The sequence below is a fragment of the Prionailurus bengalensis genome, chromosome E1, assembly GCF_016509475.1.
Source record: "Prionailurus bengalensis isolate Pbe53 chromosome E1, Fcat_Pben_1.1_paternal_pri, whole genome shotgun sequence".
Lineage (NCBI taxonomy): Eukaryota > Metazoa > Chordata > Mammalia > Carnivora > Felidae > Prionailurus > Prionailurus bengalensis.
In genome coordinates, this window is record NC_057347.1 from 28,267,402 (window position 1) to 28,289,273 (window position 21,872).

General features: G+C 49.9%; 1 protein-coding gene across 2 annotated transcripts; it reads left to right on the plus strand.

Moving 5' to 3' along the window:
• Positions 1-11,045: 11,045 nt before the first annotated feature.
• MPO (myeloperoxidase) lies at positions 11,046-20,792 on the plus strand. 2 transcript variants are annotated; one of them, XM_043583953.1, is made up of 14 exons: positions 11,046-11,175; positions 11,311-11,391; positions 11,521-11,614; positions 11,917-12,092; positions 12,313-12,436; positions 12,549-12,678; positions 12,764-12,970; positions 13,820-14,138; positions 15,976-16,136; positions 17,334-17,589; positions 18,035-18,205; positions 18,810-19,047; positions 19,811-20,020; positions 20,700-20,792. In XM_043583953.1, the coding sequence occupies exons 2-13, from the start codon at positions 11,313-11,315 to the stop codon at positions 20,016-20,018; spliced, it is 2,163 nt and encodes a 720-aa protein (XP_043439888.1). In that variant the 5' UTR covers positions 11,046-11,175; positions 11,311-11,312; the 3' UTR covers positions 20,019-20,020; positions 20,700-20,792. The 2 variants fall into 2 exon arrangements, with proteins under 2 accessions (XP_043439888.1, XP_043439887.1); XM_043583952.1 differs by having other exon boundaries at positions 11,066-11,175; positions 19,811-20,025.
• The last annotated feature ends 1,080 nt before the right edge of the window (positions 20,793-21,872 follow it).

Below are 21,872 nucleotides of genomic sequence, written 5' to 3' on the forward strand. Positions count from 1 at the left end.
ACTGGGGCAAAGGACTCCTCGAGGGGCGGGTCGTGCTGGGCTTTGCACTTGACTTCGGAACTCAGAAGTTACATCTGGGGGTGACTGGGGCAAAACCAATGGACAAGAACACCAAGCAGCTCTTGAGTTTCTTTTCCACAGAAGACGGTGTGGCAGCTTCCCGAGCCCCTGGTGGCAGGGCCGGGTGTTTGGAGTTGCGGCGGGGTTCTGGTGGGAGAAAGAGACCTGGCGAGGGGACGGGAAACCCCAGAGAAGGCACCAGTTTCAGGGCGGCAGACTGAGCACCTCCTGCAATGTTGACTTTCCTGTACTAAGTGCATAGAAACAACAGATGTAAGAAAAATGCAAGGAAACTATATAGTTCCACTTGAAAGCAGGAGGGCGGTGGGGGCGGGGGGGACTCTTAGTAGACTAGAACAGCAGAGAGAGGACAGAAAAACAGATGGGAGAACGTCCCCAGAAACCTCAAAGCAGGGTGTGTGTGTGAGTCCCGTGTGCTGCTCCATGCCTAGAGGTGGTGCAGACAGAGCAGAAGAAACCCTGGGGGCTACTGGCAGCTTGCTTAGTCCAGATTCTGTGTGGGGAGCAACCAGGTCAACTGACTGTTGCACATTCTCCTCCCCAGGGGCCAAGGGGCAAGGGTGAGGGTGTCTGTATTTATTTTTTATTTATTTATTTATTTATTTTTTGAGAGAGAGAGAGAGAGAGGGAGCAAGTGAGCAAGGGGCAGAGAGAGAGAGAGAGAATCCCATGAGGGACAGAGATAGAGAAGTGGGCTTACCCAAAGTGGGGCTCGAGCTCGTCTGCCTTTAGATACAACAGCGGGAGTGGCAGCGTAGGTCAGAGACCAGGTGGTACTCTAGGTGGTTGGTGAGACCCAGGAGAAACCAGAAGTATCACTGCCCAGGCGAGGAGCCACCAAAGTGCCCCCTCCCTCTCTCCCCGAAACCCTGCAGGTCAGCAGCCTTGCTCACCCTGTCTTGCAGGGGCTCTCAACTACTAAGGCCAAGGCAAACTCAACATTGAGACTCGACAAACATCAGTTGGGACAATGTGAACAATGTTGAACCTTCTGACCTATGAACGCAGTACATCTGTCCATTTCTTTAGGTCTTTAATTTCTCTTGGTAATTCGATCTTGTCCATCTTCTGTCCAATTTATCCCTAATTATTTCATTTTTAACGATTTTATTTACTTTTTAAGTTTATTTATTCATCTTAAGAGAGTGCGAATCAGGGAGGGACAAAGAGAGAGAGAGACAGAGAGGGAGGGAGGGAGAGAGAGAGAATCCCAAGCAGGCTCCACACTGTCAGCAAAGAGCCCGACAAGGGGCTCAAACCCATGAATCATGAGATTGTGGCCTGAGCTGAAGTGGGATGCTCAACTGAGCCACCAGCTGCCCTAAGGTTTTATTTTTAAATAATCTCTACACCCAGGGGTACCTGGGTGGCTCAGTGGGTTAAGCGTCCGACTTCGGCTCAGGTTGTGATCTCACAGTCCGTGAGTTTGTTCGAGCCTTGCGTCAGGCTCTGTGCTGATAGCTCAGAGCCTGGAGCCTCCTTTGGATTCTGTGTCTCCCTTTCTCTCTGACCCTCTCCTTCTCACGCTCTGCCTCTCTCTGTCTCTCATATATATAAAGGTTAACAAAAATTAAAAAAAAAAAATCTCTATACCCACCGTGGGGCTCAAACTCACATCCCCAAGATCAAGAGTCACAGGCTCCACTGAGCCAGCCAGGCACTCCCCTAATTATTTCATATTTTTGATGCTATTATAAATGGTATTGTTATTTAAAATTTCAGATTCTTTGTTCTTAGTATATAGAAATACAACTGATTTTTATATTTTGGCTTTGTATGCTGCAGCCTTACCAAACTCACTTATTAGTTCTGGTAGTTTTTGTAGGTTCTTAAGAATTTTCTACATATGTGATCATACTGTATATAAACAAAGAGTTTTACTTCATCTTTTCAAATTTTGATGCCTTTTCTTTCTTTCTCTCTGTCTCGGTCTTTCTTTCTTTCTTTCTCCCTTCCTCCCTCCATTCCTTCCTTCCTTCCTTCTTCCTCCACTGGGTTGGATGGAACCTCTAGTACAGTGCTAAATAGAAATTATAGGAGTGGACACACTTGCCTTGTTCCTGGTCTTAGGGAAAAAGAAAAGCATTTAGTCTTTCACCATGAATAATGATGTTAGTGACATATATTTTTGTAGATACCCTTCATCAGGTTCAAGGAAGTTCTCTTCTACTCCTAGTTTGCAGAGAGTTGGGCTTTTTGATTTGTTTTTTTAAATAGTCAGTAATGGATGTTGGACTTTGTCAAACGATCTTTCTGCATCTAATGGGAGGTTATATGGTTTTCTTTCTTAGTTGTGGTAAATTTCAGTGATTTTTCAGCATTAAACCAACCTGAGTTTCCTGGGATAAATTCCACTTGGTCATGACCTGGGAGGAAGATAGAGGATGAAAGCCTACGAGCTGGTATGTCCCCCTCCTGTTGAGTTTAAAGAGTGTGTACAAGGCACAGATAAGGGCGTTGGTGGGAGACTCACAGCTTAGAGAGACTCTGCGGTTATAATTTGGGCTCATCCACTGTTTCCACCCTGCACTTACCCGGGGGATCTTACTCATTAGGGATTCTCCATGTACTTGTGCCCAAGTGAGAACTTCCCATTAGGTCATAATAGTCTAGTCGTCAGGGTAGAGGAAAGGAGCTATGTTTCCACTCCCAAACCCAGCCAGGGTCCAGCATCACCATGTAACGTCCCCTTTCACAAACTTTTGCTGGTTTTGAGGGGTTGTTTTCCCGTCTTGCTGTCTCTACATGGTGGGCACTGATCTGATGAGGGCTAGAATGTGCAGAGAGGAGGGGGACTGGGTAGCTCCTCCTAGCCCCATCCCCTGCTGGAGAAACCTGGCCCCTCTCCCTCTTAGTCTGTGTTCCCCTTACCAGCACTTTTTATTTTCTCTTCTCCAACAATTTCACTTTTGTGTCTCATTTCCGTGACATCTCCATAGTCAGATTTGGCTGATGGATCCTGTAGCTCATGTTAATTCTGCTTTGCCTGAAATAGGGCTTAATTGAGTCTACTTGTAACAGAGAACTTAATTGTAGTACTAGTTGTGTAAAGACAATGGAGCAATGTCTTTCAAGTGCTGAAGAGAAAGAAATTTGAACTTGAGTTTTATACTTAGCCACATTATCAGTCATGCTACTGAAGTCTCCCACAGGGGAAATGCTTACCCCTTAATGCCACATGTGCCGATGCTATCATTTCAATCTTTGGTAGTGTTTGACTTCATATTAAGTAAACCAAAGCCAAAGGAATCCAAAACCACTGATTATGTAAAAAAAAAAAATCAAAATTTGCTACTTTGGGAAGGTAAGGTGGAGGGAGATGTTACTAGTTTTGTTTTGTCTTGCCTTTTTTTTTTTTTTTTTTGGTAATGAAGTTATTTTATTTTCTTTGTGAAACTATCAAACAGAGGAGCATTGGTTTTAAAATAACCACCCTGCACCCAACCCTTTCAGTTCCATTCCCCAAATGGTAACCATACTTAATAGGCTTCTGTGCCTGTTTCCAGGATTTTCTATGCATATTTAAATGTATATATATATATATATATATGCCCATAGCATGCATGTGTGTCTGTGTGTTTTGCATGAATTGTATCATGTGGTATATGCTTTGTAACTAGCTCTTTTCTTTTGGCAACATATCTTTCTGTATTCCTATGTATAGACCTCCTTCATTAGTTTTTATTTTTTTTTTATGAAGGCCCTAACGTGGGACCTGAACTCACAACCCTGAAATTACGATTCACATGCTCTACCAGCTGAGCCACCCAGGAGCCCCCCTCCCTCCTTCATTAGTTTTAAAGGTTGCATAAAACACCATTATATGAATGACCAGTGTGTCAAAAATTTTTTTGATGGACATATAGCTTGTTATTGGTCTTTTGGTTGTTGGAAATGAGACTGAAATGAACACTCCTGGGCAGGTATCTTTATGATTTCCTAACAAAGCATCTGAAGGATACATTTCTTCTTGAAAGTAGAATTGTTGAGTCAGAACAAATGTACAGTTTGGATTTTTTTTTTTAATTTTTTTTCAATGTTTATTTATTTTTGGGACAGAGAGAGACAGAGCATGAACGGGGGAGGGGCAGAGAGGGAGACACAGAATCGGAAACAGGCTCCAGGCTCCGAGCCATCAGCCCAGAGCCTGACGTGGGGCTCGAACTCACGGACCGCGAGATCGTGACCTGGCTGAAGTCGGACGCTTAACCGACTGCGCCACCCAGGCGCCCCATGGATTTTGACTGACATTGTCAAATTGCCATCCCGTGTCGTGGGGGCCAATCTGCACTTATATTTTCACATACTGACTGGTGCTGGCTTTATTAGCTTTTTACAATTTAAACTAATCTGATTGGTAGAGTTGCTGTTGCATTCTTTTACTTTGAGTTTAGTGCTTCATGTTTTTAGTGTTTTTTTTTTTTAACTTTGTCTCATGGACACTTACCCTACCCCCACTACCAATAACCACAGGTATAAAGGGGTTTAATTGAATATCCATTAAACATTTGTATAATCATATCATTTGACTTGTCTTTATCTCTACAATACTACCTGAAACAAATTTGGGAACTATTTTTTGCAACTAACAAAAGCTTGAATAGTCACTTAAAATTTTTTTTGTTTAAACCTTGTTCATTAGAGAACACAACCTTTCTAGGATGGGGGTAGGGGTTAAAAATGTCCAATGTTTTTCAGATCTATGTCTCTGCCTTCTAAAGAGAACTAAAAGAAGCATACTAAAACTTTTAAAGAAAGAAAACACTTATACGATTTTACAAGTTCTGTGGAGAAACTTAATGACAAAATTTACATACCTATTTCAAAAAGGGAGTACTTAGGAACAAACCTAACAAGAAGGTAAAACAATAACATTTCAATGAAGAGTATAAAAGTAGACAAATAAAATGATGTACTGTGTTACTCAAGAATGTAAATTTTAGGAGAGTAAGTGATTTGGTAATTGCTCTGTTCCTAGTTCCCAGAACAGTGCTGGACCACAGGTACTCGGGAAATATATGTTGAATGAATGGATGTATATGAATAGGAAGACAATATCTTAAAGATGCCAATTGTCACCAGATTTATGTATAAATTGAATACAATATCAATAAAAATATCAATAGGATTTCTCATGGAACTAGATATTGAAATATTCATAAGAGTAAATATGTTAGAATGTTGAAGATTCCTTTGAAAAGAAGAATGAGGAAGAAGAATTTATCTTAATGGAAATAAAAAATATTAAAAAGTTATGGAAATTGCAATGATAGTGACATAGGAATCAATAGACTAGTAGATCAGTAGAATAGAATATTCCAGAAAAACACACACATTTATGTTAAGTGAGAAAAGGCAGTATCTTATTTCAGTGGGGGAAAAAACAGAAGGCATTGGGACGACTGGTTACCCATTTGGAAATGAATAAAGATAGTCCACTCTTGCACTGTGCACTTACACTTTTCACACTCAAAAATTCCAGATGCTTTAGTGATCTAAATGTGGAAAATCAAAATATGAAGGTATTAGAAGAATATCCAGGAGAGTATGTTTATGTTCTTGAAAAAGGAAAGATCATTTTAAACAAGTCTGAAAAGGAAAATCCATAAAGGAAAAGATTGATCAATCTGACCACTTCGTAAAAAATGGCCCTATAGAGGTGCCTGGGTGGCTGGTCGTTAAGCGTCCAACTTCCGCTCGGGTCATGATCTCTCAGTTCGTGAATTTGAGCCCTGTGTCGGTCCCTGGGCAGACAGCTCAGAGCCTGGAGCCTGCTTCGGATTCTGTGTGTGTGCGTCTGTCTCTGTCCCTCTCCCATTCGTGCTCTGTCTCTCTCGAAAATAAACATTAAAAAAAAATTTTTTTAATGACCCTATAAAAAACAAGTGAAAAGTTACAGGCTGAAAAATATTAACAATATACAAAACAGCTAACAGATTAGTATTATTCAGAATATATGGTACCTTTTACAAATAAATAAAACAATGACAATCCGATAGAAAAACGGACAACGCCAAACACAGGACATTTACAGAACAGCTAATTCAAATAAAAAGACGCTGGCTATTATCGAAAGAAATAAAAATTGAACGAATAATGTGATTCCAAACTTTGCCCTTGAGAATTTTGATAAATCTGGAGGACAGTTTGGTATTACGGATTTATTAAAAATTTTAAATGCACAAACCTGTGGCTCACTTCTCAATCTTACCCTGGAGGACAATGTGTGTGTGTGTGTGTGTGTGTACAGAGGCTTCTTGCTGCATTGTTTTTAATGGTGAAAAAATGGGAGAACAGTTCCCATCGAGAGGAATGGTCGCATGATGGAGGTATAACTTCACAGAAGAATGCACGAAAGGTTTTTAAAACCATGAGATTGTTTTCTAAGTAGTATATGGTAGATCTGCAAGATGTCCTGTTGAATGACAGAAGCACATTGCCCAACAAAATGTTTGATGTACTATCATTTGTGGGAAAACAAAGGAAGACGAATATTTCCCACAGATCCATATATAAAAATGAATGTAAAGTAAAAGGCTCGGAGGGACAAACACAAAAATGGCAACAGGGTGTGCGTCTGAGGAGTGGAGGAAGGAGACTGGAATTAGGGATGGTGCAATAACCTAATCTAAAGAGAGCTTTCACAGGATTTGTGACATTTTAGTTTTATTCACAGTGTATCCACGTATTACCTGTACAATTCAAAAGTAATTTTTAAAAATTTAAAGAGCAAGAAAAGAAGGTCTTTGGGCCACGTGCAATTGCTGTGTCTGAGGGGTCATTGACCCTGCCTCCGCCCAGCTTCCATAGCCGCCTCCTTCTCTCCAACCACGCGCGCGCGCGCACACACACACACAGGAAATCTGGCGGTAATCCCAACTGAACTGTTTCCTAAACAGCATTAAGAAAGAGCGCACTGTTTTGCAAGCAGTAGCAGAGGGCCCGTTATCCCACAGGCAGTTGGACTTTACCCTGGGGTGGGGGTGTTTGGGAAGGTAAGTGGGGAGAAGGGAAGGCGCCGGCGCGGGGAGGGCTTGCGGGGGGGGGGGGGGGCGACTTCCTCCCAGGACTATAGTCTTGAGATGGAGCAGTTGCAGCGCCCTCCAGAGGCCACCCCCGGGATGGGAACTGGGGGTAATTTAAGGGACTAGGCTTGGCTTGTTTGGAATATTTCCTCCCACAGACATGGTCTCCTTCTGGTTACTTGCACGCTGAGAAGCCCTTTGGGCCTCAAATATGCCTGGGAGAGACAAACACGGCCTACATGAGGGATCAGCAGAGGTACAGACTGGACAGCATTGCGGTCAGCCCAGTTGATTCATTATTAAGTGGTTGGAAACATTGTAAAAGTCAAGGAGCATCTCAAGTATCTGCAGGTAAATGCAAGCCCACTGCTCCAGCCCTGAGCCAAAGGCAGGTGGTTTGGGATTGTACATCTTAAGAATTCTCCCACCTGCACAGCAGCAGAGAGTGAAGGGTATTTTAACATCATTCGTTGAAAAGGCTTTAGTTTTTCTTTTTTCTTTTTCTTTTTTTTTTCAATGTTTATTTTTGAGAGACAGAAACAGAGCGTGAGCAGGGGAGATGCAGAGAGAGGGAGACAGAATCTGAAGCAAGCTCCAGGCTCCAAGCTGTCAGCACAGAGCCCAATACAGGTCTGGAACTCACGAACTGCGAGATTATGACCTGAGCCGAAGTCGGACACTTAACTCTGAGCCACCCAGGTGCCCCCCCACCCTTAAAAAAATTTTTTTTCAATGTTTATCTTTGAGAGACAGAGCTGGAGCATGAGTGGGGGAGGGGCAGAGAGAGAGGGAGGCACAGAATCCCAAGCAGGCTCCAGGCTCTGAGCTGTCAGCACAGAGCCCAACATGGGGCTCAAACCCACGGACTGCGAGATCACTACCTGAGCTGAAGTTGGGTGCTTAACCGACTGAGCCACCTAGGTGCCCCTACTTGGTCAACTTCTAAACATTCTTCAAGATTGTCTCAAGCACCAACTCCTCAAGAAATCTTTCCTAAGTACCTCCAGTTTGTCCACGTGCTGCTCTTTGATGCCCCCAAAGAACACCGCACAAGGCTCTCATGTGCCATCAGTTTGCCTTTCCGTATTCTCCTGTGTGCTCCTTGAGGACAAAGCCCGCACTGTGCTCAGCAGGGTACGCCCAGTGGCCAGCACAGTGCAAGCGGCCCCTGCAAGGGCTCAGTACTTGAATAAATGCCCGAAAGGTCAGGAGTGAGGTTGCAGAGGCCACCGGGTGAGGAGTGCTGGTGTGGAAGTCAGGAGACCTGACAGCTAGATCATTCTGAGCTGTGCCACACTGCTGCCTTTGACACAGTCGTTTCCTTCACTGAGCTCCATCTCTCTCATCTGAGCTGCAAGGGGCTTAAGTATCTCTGTCCTCTTGAGCCTTGACAATTCCCCTGAAAGGGTAAGAGGACGCTAATTGTCAGAGCTGATGAGGGCAACGGGGAACAGGTGCGCTCAGGCATGGCTAATGGAAGGGTGAGGTGCAATCTTCGTGAGGCCACTTGACAATTTTTTTTTTTAAAAAGCCTTAAAAATGTTGCTACCCAAATATGCATCAATTTTACATCTAGAACTTCTTGCCTGAGGGAATAACTGAAGATAGGACTACAGATTTAACCCCACAGATGTTGACCCTAGTACTGCTTATAACACTGGAAATGGGAAACAACCCAAGTATCTAACAAGAGGGAATTAGTGAATAATACTAGTACTTCATATACTAGTACATAGTACTTCATACAAAATATTATGCAGATATACAAATGAACTAAGTCTATATTTATTGACAGAGAGAGATGTCCAGGCTAAATTGTTAGGTACTAAAACTAGGTTGTAAGACAAAATTTAGAGTATGTTCTTATCACATTTTAAAATACATATTATATCTAGGAGCAGCTGGTTAGCTCAGTCGATTGAGTGCCTCTTGATTTCAGCTCAGGTTATGATCCCAGGGTCATGAGATCAAGCCCTGTGTCGGGGTCCATGCTAAATGTGGAAACTGCTTAAGATTCTCTCTCTCAGGGTGCCTGGGTGGCTCAGTCAGTTGAGTGTCCAACTTTGGCTCAGGTCATGAGTTTGGCTCAGGCTGGTGAGTTTGAGCCCCGCATTGGGCTCTGGGCTGGCAGCTCGGAGCCTGGAGCCTGCTTTGGATTCTGTGTCTCCCTCTCTGTCTGCTCCTCCCCCACTCATGCTCTGTCTCTCTCGCTCTCTCTTTCTCTCAAAAATAAATAAACATTTTAAAAAAAGAAGATTCTCTCTCTCTCCCTCTGCCCTTCTTCCCTGCTCTCTCTCTCTCTCCAAAAAAAAAAAAAATACATATTATATCTACATATAGGATATCAAATTGTTAAATGGGGTTATTTACGAGTAGTGGGATTATGAGGAGTTATTTTCTTCCTGCTTATTTGTATGAAAAATGACAAGCCTGGAAAGAAAAAATTTACCCATAACCTCACTTGATTATAAGTGATTTTGACTTATTTTTATTTTTGTTTGTGTTCTCTAAATTCTCATGAGTGGAAATATATTACTTGTAGGATTAAAAAAGTATTTTCGGGGCACCTGGGTGGCTCAGTCGGTTGGCGTCTGACTTCGGCTCAGGTCATTATCTCATGGTTCCTGAGTTCGAGCCCTGCGTCGGGCTCTGTGCTGGCAGCTCAGAGCCTGGAGCCTGCTTCAGATTCTGTGTCTCCCTCTCTGTCCCTCCCCGACTCGTGCTCTCTCTCTCTCTCTCAATAATGAATAAACATTAAAAGTATTTTCAAAAGTATAAAATTCTAGAATCTGATTCACAAGGAGCCACTTGTCCAAGTTCACACATAACAAGTTGTCGGCGGAGTCAGGCTGGAAGAATGGCCTCCTCCTTCATGGGCTCCACTGGGCTCCACTTCCCACAAGTGACAGGATCTGTGGGCATACCAGGAGGGTGTTCTGGATGTGTTGCTGTCCCTTGTTCCTCGGTCAAGATGTGGTCTGAGCATAGATGACAAGAGTGAGGGCAGGAAGGTGGCCGGGGTAGGAGGTGTGGCTAGACCAAATAACAGGGGAGCCTAACAAGGGCCCAAGGAGATGGACAAACAGCCATTAGTCATGGGGTACTTGTCCTGCCTGAGAATGGCAGCTGCATTGCCAGCACTCTTCAGGGGAAGCACTATCTCATTCTATTCCAGAGCTATCCTACAGTTTAGCCCCAGTCCTCTTAACTGCACTGACCTGATCCCAGAGAGGCCCTGGGCTGTGTCACCTAACTGACCACTAACCACATCCAGCTCTGCTGTTTCCTGGTTCCTGAAATCCAGGAGCAGGTGGCAAGAGTGCTGAAGATAGCCGGCTACCCAGAGCCCAGAAGAAAGGGGAGGAGGAGAGGGATAGAGGAAGTTACCTTGGTCCTGAGCCTGTAGCCCCCAGGCTTTCCTGTGAAATTCAACGGTCTTCAGCCAGATTTCCTGTCCCTTTAGCCTTCGCCAAGAATGGGGGGCTGCCAAGGGCCAGCATACTGTTGGGGGTGGGGGACAACCCCCCGAGGCTGATCAGATTGTTACTCCAAGAGTCCCCTACACCTTCCCTCCTCCTCTGGGGTCACTCTATTTCCCATAGTTCCTTAGGCTCTTGGTTCCTGACTTTTGTCCCTTTGCAAGGATCCCTGGACACTAAATTTAAACAGAATTTTGGAGGTGGGTTAGTTGCCTATACACCTGGGGACAACAATTGTCTAGGCACACAATGGGAGCTGAGAAACTCAGGTGGAATGCTAAGTTCAAAGGCTGGGCACAGTTCTGGTCTCTCCTTTCCTGTCCCTCTCTCACATAGAAGCGATCACCTTCTGGGCACCCCAACCCCAGTGGGGGAGGAGAGAGCGTTTAGTCTCCAGGGGCGGGTTTTGTCTGCCCCCCCACTCCCCCCCCCACCCCCCCACCCCCCCCCACTGAGCCTAGAGGACATAAAGGGCTGGATTCAGCTGAACCGCATGGCCAATGCCAGGTGAACTTCAGAGGTGAGGTCCTGAGGGGCTGAGAGACTGAAGCTAGTGAAAGAGGCGTGCTGTGAACCCCTCTGTCCAGGAGGTAGGCAGGACCCATGGAGGTTGGACAGGGGTATGAAGGTGGGAGTGAAGGGCCAGAAGGAGAGGGATGGTGGGGCTCTCTTCTCCCGAATGCACTGTGGGCTTTGGACTTACTGGGCTTGGGGTCTTGTTGCAGAGATGAAGCTGCTGCTGGCACTTGCAGGGCTCCTCCTGGCCATTCTGGTGGTGCCCCAGCCCTCTGAGGGTGCCGGTCCAGGTAACAAGGCAGAAAGAAGGGGAAAAGGTGGTGTGTTGGGGGTGGTTGTGAGTCCCAAGGATCCCCTTCCTCAGTGCAGGCCACCCTGGGTGGCCCATTCCTGACTTATGTGACTCCTGTTCTGGACAGCTGTCCTGGAGGCAGTGGAGACCTCGGTGGTGCTGACCTGCATGGAGGAGGCCAAGCGGCTAGTGGACACAGCCTACAAGGAACAGCGGGAGAGGTGGGTTACTGGGCACTTCCCAGCTCTGGGCAAGGCTGCCCCAGGTCTTTCGGAGAAGGAACTTGATGCAGGGACTTCGTGGGTACGGATGGGACCCTCCGTCTGCCTGTCAGTCTTTGTGTCTTTGGGTTTGAGAACATCACTCCCGATGGCCTTGCCTCTGTCTGGATACCCAGGTCCGTAGTCCGTTTATAAACAGAAACCTGCTTCCTGTCCGCGGGTCTGTCTCCACTGTCCTGCGGGCTCTGCTGAGTGTCTCTGCCCCCACCTTCTGTGGCCTCACTCCTCCCTTCTGCAAACAGCATCAAGCAGCGGCTTCGCAGTGGCTTGGCCAGCCCCATGGATCTCCTGTCCTACTTCAAGCAGCCGGTGGCAGCCACCAGGACAGCCGTGAGGGCTGCTGACTATCTGCATGTGGCCCTAAGCCTGCTGGAGGGGAAGCTGCGGCCTCTGCGGCCAGGGCCCCTCAACATCACCGGTACCGTTGCCCCTACAACCTCAGTCTCCTGCTCTACTCGGGACCTCAGGCATCTCCCAGTGCCCCCCTCCGCCCCCCCCCCTCCGTCTTCCCGGGGGGAGGCTCAGGCACATCGGAGTCTCCTCTCTGTGCCCCCAAATCAAGGCTCCCCAGCTTAGGATAGGAAATGGGGGGGGGGGGGAGGGACTCAATTCCCACATCCCTCTTTCCCCGGCCTCAGACGTGCTGACACCCGCGCAGCTGAATCTGCTGTCCAAGTCCAGCGGCTGCGCCTACCAGGACGTGGGGGTGACGTGCCCCGAGAACGACAAGTACCGCACCATCACCGGGCAGTGCAACAACAGGTGCTGCTGGCTGGGGGCGGCCCCGGGGCGGGCGGCGGACGCGGGGTCGCGTCCGGGTCCCCCACCGGCCCGTGGCGCTACGCCGTGTCAGCGCCCCGTCCGATCCCTGCAGACGCAGTCCCACGCTGGGGGCCTCCAACCGCGCCTTCGCGCGCTGGCTGCCGGCCGAGTACGAGGACGGCTTCTCGCTGCCCTTCGGCTGGACGCCCGGGGTCAAGCGCGGCGGCTTCCCGGTCCCCCTGGTGAGCACCGGCCGACAGAGGGGGCGAGGCCGGGCCCAGAGGCGCGCGGGGCCCCAGGCGGCCCCTGACGCCCCGTGTCCCGCAGGCGCGCGCCGTCTCCAACGCCATCGTGCGCTTCCCCACGGAGCAGCTGACCCCGGACCAGGAGCGCTCGCTGCTGTTCGTGCAGTGGGGCCAGCTGATCGACCACGACCTCGACTTGAGCCCGGATCCCGGCGCCCTGGCGTCCTTCATCACTAGCGTCGACTGCAAGACCAGCTGCGAGCAGGAGCCTCCCTGCTTCCCGCTCAAGGTGCTTCCTCCTTCCTGCCCCGCCGCTGCCTGCCCGGTGGGGATAGGGGCCATCATTCCTGCAAGCGGCCACCTCCCTCTGTGCTGAACCCCTTCCCCAGCTCCTGAGTAAGGTTCACCCTGCTCACCCACTCCCCTCCGCCTCCCTGGCGCAGGACCTTCCTGCCTCCCTCCAACCTCCGCGTGTAGGTGCCGCGTGTTCAGTCCCTCTTTCCTCTGACCAGAGAGGGGCACCTTCCCGCATCCGGGCACATTGCAAAGAGCCTGGGCTGTCCATTGCTGGAGGGCTGGAGGGCTGGAGGGGAGTGGGAGAGGAGAGAAAGGAAGGAGAATGGCAGAGAGAGAGAGAGAGAGAGAGAGAGAGAAGAGGAGAGATAGGCAGGGGCCAGAGTGAAAGGAAAAGGATGACAGGGAAGGGTGGGGGGGGGGCGGGAAAAGAAAAGGAAGAAAAAGCCAACTGCGAGTATAGGGACTGCATCCAGAGAACAGGGGAGGGAGGGGCAGACTGGGGGAGAGAAAGAGGGAAAGAAAGTTAAGGTGAGGACTGGCAGGCTCTTCTCCCGGGGGTGCACATCCCCCATTCCAGAGTCCTGGTCATCACCCCTTAGCTCAGAAGCACTCTGCAGGTGCAACCGCAGACGGGGATCGTCTGTGGGACTTGAGAGGCCTCCCTGCCGGCTGAGGGCGGCCAGAAGTCCTGAGGAACCCGCTGTGGTGTCTGGGTCTCCCTGTCTGGTCCTGGGTTCCAGGCTGCTTTGGAGGTGGGATCAAGGCCTTGGGGCGGGGGGTGGACAGGGGAGAGCCACTCTGTCCCTGCCCTTGGTGAGCGGGGCTTGTCTATGTGTCACAGATCCCACCAGATGACCCCCGCATCAGGAACCAGCGTGACTGCATCCCCTTCTTCCGCTCCTCCCCAGCCTGCACAGAGGGCAACATCACCATCCGCAACCAGATCAATGCGCTCACCTCTTTCATGGACGCCAGCATGGTGTATGGCAGTGAGGACCCTTTGGCCACTAAGCTTCGAAACCTGACCAACCAGCTGGGGCTGCTGGCCGTCAACACCCGCTTCAGTGACAATGGTCGGGCCCTGCTGCCCTTTGACAACCTGCATGATGACCCCTGCCTCCTCACCAACCGCTCTGCGCGCATCCCCTGCTTCCTGGCAGGTCAGCCACCAGTAGGAACTTGGGCTGGTGCATGGGCACACCCTGCTGGGGGCGGGGGTGCTGTTTGTGACTCTGTCCTCATCAACTTCATGATACTAATCCAGTTGCCTTGGTAACAAGTTGGGTGGAGCAAAAACCAAAACCAAAAAGCAGACCAACCCCCACCCCCAAACCAAAACCAACAAAAAACAAAAACAAAAACAGAACAAACCTAAGAAGGAGACCCAGGGATAGCCAAGGAGCTTCTTTTCCATCTGTCCATCCCTTTCTACATCTCTCCCTTTCCCTCTGGACTCTGCCAGAGAGTTGAGTCCCCAGGGACAGGGAACTAAGGAGACATGGCACCCTCACTCTCTAGAACTGCATCATCCACTATGGTAGCCACTGGCCACACATGGCTATTTGCATTTACATTTAAGTTAATTAAAATGAACTTAAGTTAAATTAACTTAAAAGTAAAATTCAGTTCCTCTGCTGTACTAGCCACATTTCAAGCATTCAATAACTTCATAGGCTAGTGGCTCCCATATAGGGCAGCACAGATGTAGAACATTTTCATCAATTCAGAAAGTTCTATGGGACAGTGCTGCTCCAGAATATCACCTCCTGCCATCTTGATTCCCTGTAATTAGAGAGGGTGAGATTTTAAATTTAAATACCTGGAAGCCCTGGGGATATGGTTGGAGCAATAATGGTGCCCATGCCCAGAAACTTCCAATGTTTTTTAATGTAAATCCAATAGTGGATCCAAAAAGGTCCTGAGGCCCTTCCCTCTGGCCTCCCAACTTCTCCTGATGGCTGGCTCCCTGTGGCCTCTCCCCCACTGGTCCTGGGCAGGAGGATCCAGGTCGGCTCCTGTGAGACTTTTCTGGGCTAGTGAAGGGAGAGCAGCACTCCTCAGCGACCTATGGCTGCCTCCATCCTGGCGTTGAGCCACATGTCCTGGGTCTGGATCATCGTGCGCCCTGGCAGCTCATGGGATGGTAAAGCTGCTCCCAGAGTTTCTTTCCCACCAGCCTCTAGAACTTATAAAGACTGAACCCAGTGTCCTGCTAAACGGGCCTGGTCCTAACTCTGGCCCTTCCAGAGAAGGCTTGGGGAGGACTGGAGGGATTAGGGGTCTCACTTGGTTTTCTTTTTTTTTTTTTTTCTAACAGTCTCAGATGTGGACTGTAAAAATCTACCCCCCACCCCGTTCTCTGGATCCTGAGCAGGCTGCAAATCAGCATGCAGTAAGGGCGAGGATGGCAACTCTGATCAGGTCGCTAGTGGCTTTCTAGAGTCCTGTGTTAAGAAGGATTCTGAGGTTGCTTCCAATTTTAGCAGGAGAGAGTGCTGTGATCATTAGCTATGTCTGACATGGGCATGGAAGTAAGGAGTGCTAACATGCATGCTACTTTTTGGTCTGGCCTGAAGCAAGAGAATAAGTCAACCAAGCGATGTTTACGGATCTCCTACTTTGTAGAAGGCACTGTGTTAAACTCCATGTGTCTGTGTGTGAGTTGGGTGGAGGGTCAGATACAAAAAGGGACAAGCCATGGTCTTCGTCTTCAAGGAGTTCTCAGTCTCAGGCATTAGAAGGTGGCAAGTCATGGGGCAGATCTGATGCCTATTGAATGAGCATCTCCAAGCAGCAGTGCCTCTAAACAGAGGAAGAATTTATCATGGTGGACCAGGGCATCAAGGGGGAACCTCCTGGAGATGTAAACTGAACATAGTGTGGAAAGATGGATGGAACAAAGTCTGGGTTTCAGATCTTGGCTGGGGAGGGAGTCTTTGTGGAGCAAGTCCTTTCTGATGGGGTCTTAGGAATGACAGTAGCTTTTGCTTCCCCAAGGGGACCCCCGCTCAAGTGAGATGCCCGAGCTCGCCTCCATGCACACACTCTTTGTGCGGGAGCACAACCGGCTGGCCACACAACTCAAGCGCCTGAACCCAGGCTGGGATGGAGAGAGGCTCTACCAAGAAGCTCGCAAGATCGTGGGAGCCATGGTCCAGGTATGCCGTCCTGAGTATTGATGATGCCAGGGATGTGGCAGGCTTGGGATGCAGATGTGCCTCTGCCACATCCTAGCTGTGTGACTTTGGGCCAGTGTTTTGAGCCTCAACATATTCATCCACGACACTGTAAAGATTAAATGATATATATGAAAACACCTGGCGATACTGAGTGCCTGATGAAGGTTACTTGCCTTCCATCCTCTCTCTCCTAGGCTTGCTCCTATTTCTTCTTTCCAGTCCATTGGGATGGTTTTGGGAGAATTAAAGGGGTGGGTCTGAAGTGCCTGGCATGTAGCAGCTGGTCAATAAATGCCTCTCCTTTTCTCTCCGACCCCCCACCCCCACCCCGTCTCCTCTTCATTTGGCTCTATCATAGCTCACCCAATCTCCTCACCTTTATTTACCCCTGAAAAATGTTCCTGGTTCTCTCTCCCAACTTTTGATACTTCAACACCCCCATCCTCTCCCCAAGACGTAAACACACACACACACACACACACACACACCTGCGTGCATGCACGCACACACCTTTTCAATACTCTCAGACTCCAGAGAGGGAGAGAGTTGCAGGTGCTGAGGGTAAGTTTTTGCTTTGCACCAAGAACTTAAGTGAGATTCATTTAAGCCTCACAGAAAATTCCAGACTCTAGAATCAAGAGTGAGACTGTTCCATATTTTCTCTTCTCACTGAGGAAATCATCTAGGGTGGCCCTTTTTTTTTTTTTTTTTTTTTGCCTCCCCCACCTCCACAAACGTATGGAACCTTACTGTGAGCCAAGTGCTTGCTGGGCACTGAGTAATTTCCAGAGAAATGAGCTACAACCCTTGTCCTCAGGAGCTTATAAATTAGGAGAAACAAAACATTAATAACTCAAGGGCAAAGGAGCTATTGACTAACAAAGCCCTTTGTTATTTAATCCTTTAAGTCAGAGGGCAGCATAATTATCCTTAATTTACATTTGAGTAACAGTGGCTCACAGAGGTTAATAACAGGCCCAAGGTCACACAGTAGGTAAGCAGTAGAGCTCTGTTTATAAGCCACCACTCAGGAGCCACGCTGTTGGACCAGAGTGTCTCTGTGGGAGACAACCCTGGCCATAGTCAATGGAGGGGCTCCCCAAGCCAGGAGTGCAGGTGGAGACTCTGTAGAGAAGGTGGAGTGGAGAGGCCACTCTGAGCGTGACTTTCCTTTAGATCATCACTTACCGGGACTACCTGCCCCTCGTGCTGGGACCACAGGCCCTGAGGAAGTACCTGCCGCGCTACAGATCCTACAATGACTCGGTGGACCCTCGAATCTCCAATGTCTTCACCAATGCCTTCCGCTATGGCCACACCCTCATCCAACCTTTCATGATCCGCCTGGATAACCAGTACCAGCCCATGGGGCCCAACCCCCGCGTTCCACTCAGCAAGGTCTTTTTTGCTACCTGGAGAGTAGTGCTGGAAGGTGAGCAGGACCTAGGCCAGGAGACAGTGGGCTGGCAGCTGAGGATGTGGTGGGGTGGGCTTGGCTGCAGGAAGCTAGGACAGGAGAAATACTCTGCCTTCCATCTTTGGGGATCCTACCTGACTTTCCAGCCTTGGTTCACCTGACTGCTTCTGTATATAATAACAAAGGGTGGGGTGGCTTGTAGGGAACTGGCTTCTTCTCGGTGACCCAGAAGACCAGGGCCTGAGTGCATCCCAACTTGCAAGTCTGAATGGCATTATACCTTGAGACCTTGATTCCCTGGTGAAGACCTGCCCACTGGAGTGACCTTGGCACCAGGAGCTGCATGTGCCCAGCCCTCTTCTGCGATCCCCCAACTGCACCTGGGACTTAACCCTGAGTCCAGTCTGAGCTCTGGATATAGAGCCAGATCCTTCCCCAAGTCTTGCTCCTCTTGTCCCAGGTGGTATTGATCCCATCCTTCGGGGCCTCATGGCCACCCCTGCCAAGCTGAATTGCCAGAACCAAATCGCAGTGGATGAGATCCGGGACCGGTTGTTTGAGCAGGTCATGAGGATCGGGCTGGACCTGCCTGCCCTGAACATGCAGCGCAGCCGGGACCATGGCCTCCCAGGTGAGGGGGCTGCAGGGGCCTCCCTGCCCCCCACTCTCAAGCCCTTCCCTCTCCAGTGCCCCGCAGCTGCCCAAGCTTCCCCACTGGCTGGAAAACTGTCTACATCACATTTCATTTTGCTTCATTTTACATGAACTTTGAGGGGAAGAGGTTATCATCACTTCCATTTTACTGATGAGCTGAGGCTTGGAGAGCTTCAGAACCTGCCCAGGCTCTTCTCCAGCCACATCAGGGATAGAGCTTGAATTTGAACCCAGGTCAGCCTAACCCCAAAGCCTGTGCCTACATTACGGGACAGCTAGTGTGGCTGAACCTTCTAGACACACTTCAAGCCTCAGATCTGAGATCTTCAGAGGGGGACAATGAGATGTCCCTATTCTTGGACCCTGTGGGAGTTCCGGGCAGTTTTGGGTTTTCCTCACAGTGGGAGGGCAAGGGAAAGAGAAGAGTCTTGGCCCCTCAGTTCAGGGTTCTCTCGGGGCTTAGAGCCTGGGAGAAGCCCCTCCGTGGCCTCTCCCTCACGTCCCTCTGTATGTGGCTACGGCATGTTGGGGAGGTGAGTTTTGGGGAACCCACCCACAGCCCCCGCTCCCCGCCCCCGCAGGGTACAATGCCTGGCGGCGCTTCTGTGGGCTCCCGCAGCCCCGCTCGGTGGGCGAGCTGGCCACAGTGATGAAGAACCTGGGCCTGGCCCAGAAGCTGATGCAGCAGTACGGCACCCCTGACAACATTGACATCTGGATGGGTGGTGTGGCCGAGCCCCTGGAGCCCAACGGCCGCGTGGGCCCGCTCCTTGCCTGCCTCATTGGGACCCAGTTCAGGAAGCTCCGAGACGGTGACCGGTGAGGCATGGCGAGCAGTTCAGGCCCGCCGTGTGGTTGCAGGCCTATTCCCCAACCTCTCGGGGCCCTGACTTTCTCCTGTGAAGTGAAGGGCAGGAAGGAATCCGTGACTTTCCAGTGTGTTCCGGGGCCTCCAGGTCATCCCTAAATGCGCCCTGAACTTGCTGGGGTACAGCAAGGAGGGGCCTGGAGCCGTGGGTGTGAAGGGAGACATAGAAACTGCAAGTCTTACCGATGCCTTCCCTGGTTTCAGGGTGCCACCATACAGCAGTCACTCGCTGCTGAACGGTCTCCAAGCCTCTCCTACTAGTGTCGTTTCATCGTGGCCCTGACATGTGTCATACCCGGTTCTTACCTAGCCTGTATTGTGTCCTTGGGAAGATTAGAGAAAGGTGTCCCTCTCTGGGTGGACACATTATAAACCAACCCCAAGATTCTTTCCACCCCCATGGTCACAGCCCTGGGCCAGGGCACAGGGGTCTGTGAGTGTGGGCCCAGCTCCCTGTGTAGCTGGGGGGCCTCCGAGGCCACGGGGTGGGGGGTGGAGGCAGAGGGGAGGCAGCCGGGCAGCTGTGCTTTGTACTGTGAGGAGGGCACCACTCCTTTGAAAACCCCTGGGCTGCCTGAGGGCCTGGAGCCATCTCCTGCTGTGGAGCGGATGTGTGTGCTGGTCCTCTTCCATCCAGGGAGCAGCTCAAGCCCGCTGATGCCTTCCCAGCCAAGGACAGCCTCGAGTGCAATGTCCCTGGGTGTCACCATGCAGGTTTTGGTGGGAGAACCAGGGCGTGTTCACCAGGCAGCAGCAGCAGGCGCTGGCCAAGATCTCCTTGCCCCGCATCATCTGTGACAACACGGGCATCACCACCGTGTCCAAGGACAACATCTTCATGTCCAACACGTTCCCCCGGGACTTTGTCAGCTGCAATACGCTCCCTGCATTGGACCTGACTCCCTGGAGGCAGAGTGACTAGAGGCTGAGTAAGGGGGTGTGGTGGTGAGGTGAAGCTTGGGCGTCCCTGGGCTGGCCCACTGGGACCACAGGGATTTCCCTTCCCTAGGTGAGCTGTCCCTGTTCTGACCAAGAACATGAATGACTAGACATTCATTCGTGTGTGTGTGTGCGCATGCATATGCAACGTATATAAATTGCATTTCATATGTGTGTGTTTCCTGTGAACGTGGGTAGTGTTTTGTGTGCTGCGTATATGTGTCATTTATGTGTGTGTTTGCTGTTTATGTATTAAGTATAGAGAAGATACTAGAATGGATACAACCTCAGGAGCCAGATTGCTTACGTGAAAATCCTGACTTCGCAGCTCTCCAATGTGTGACTTGAACAAATTACTCGACCTCGCTGAGCCTGAGTTTTCTTCTTTGCTAATAAAAGCTGTCTTGGCTCGTTAGTGGCCCCACTTACATCCTCTAGTTGTTTACCAAACACTGACAGGCACTGTGTAAGCCTGAGAAACATTCAGGGAAAGTCGGACACTTTCTGTCCCCGGGGAGCTTACACTTGACAGTGAACCAGTGACCCCTGGAGGAATGGCCATTAGCAGTTAGGGTGTGCGTGGTGGGTGAGGTGTGGGCCCAGGTGAGCAGGACTCGGTGGCTCCCCGTTTGCTTCCTCACACTGTTCTCTTGCTTGTTCACAGGAGCCCACCTGGAGAGGAACTGGGACGCATTGGCCTTTTTGTGCCATTTGTTTGTACCTGACGTCTATGATAATAAAACACCACTGATGGGAACCTTTACTCTGTCCATGTCTGCTGTGGGGCTGGAGCTTCAGCATGAGGCTTGCTCTGGGATCTCAGTTTGAACCAGTGTGGTCTGTGCCTCTAAACTGGGGGTGAGGTATCGAGGAGCTGTCCTTTGACCCACACATGGAAGGCAGTCAATTCTCAGAAGCCTCCGGGCCAGGTCAGACCATTCTGCCTCTCACCTTCCACCCATGCCACCCCAGAGAACAGAAACAGTCGTCCCCAGGCCCTTATGTTCATTTATTGCTCTGGCAAACACTTGCTACGTGTTCACTGTGTCAGGAACAAAACACTGTGTCCCGCGGGAGAGAAAGAACAGAGGTGTCATGGGAAAGGAGGTCCTTCCCAGATGATGGGGCGCCTCTAGATCCTGCACCCCTGCTGCCTGGCACGGTGGTTCAGAGGCCCTCAAGACAGTAGACTCCCTCTCAGTCCTGGCTTCATGTAGTCAGTTTCCAAGAGCAGGGACATCAGATGGCTGGGACCGGGAGGACAGGGCCAGAGCTGAGGGAAGGGAAGGAGGGTATTTCTCAAATAATCTTGCCTGGAACTTGAGCCCTATATCTGAGACTGGTTGATTCTCCCCTGCCCCTCTGGCTCCCTTTCCCTGGAAGCTGGGAGCCTGAAGGTGTGCAGGATGCTGAGGCTCATGTACCCATAGGAGCCCCAGGCCACAATAGGACCTCCCATAGCAGGAGAAATACTACTCTCCATTTCACTGATGATGAGAGGGATGCTCAGAGAAGAAAGAGACTCATCCAAGGGCTTGAAGAAGTGGGTGCCAGAGCCAGGACTGCAGCCAAGTCTTCGGGGTCCTGGGCTCCTCCCACAGGGTGGCTCCATCCACTCCACCAGTCAGGGGATCTGGAGGTGCTGACTGGGCTGTCCTTACCCGGAGGGTCATTTTAAAAGAACACATGAACATGTATTGGGCAGCAGTACAAGGAACATTCTGGCCATGCCCCTTCTGAGATCTCACAGGCTCCAAGGACTGCCCTAGAAGAAGGAGGTATTTCCCAGAAGGATTTCTGAAAGGAAAATCAACTTTAGCTGTAGGATTATCCAGGC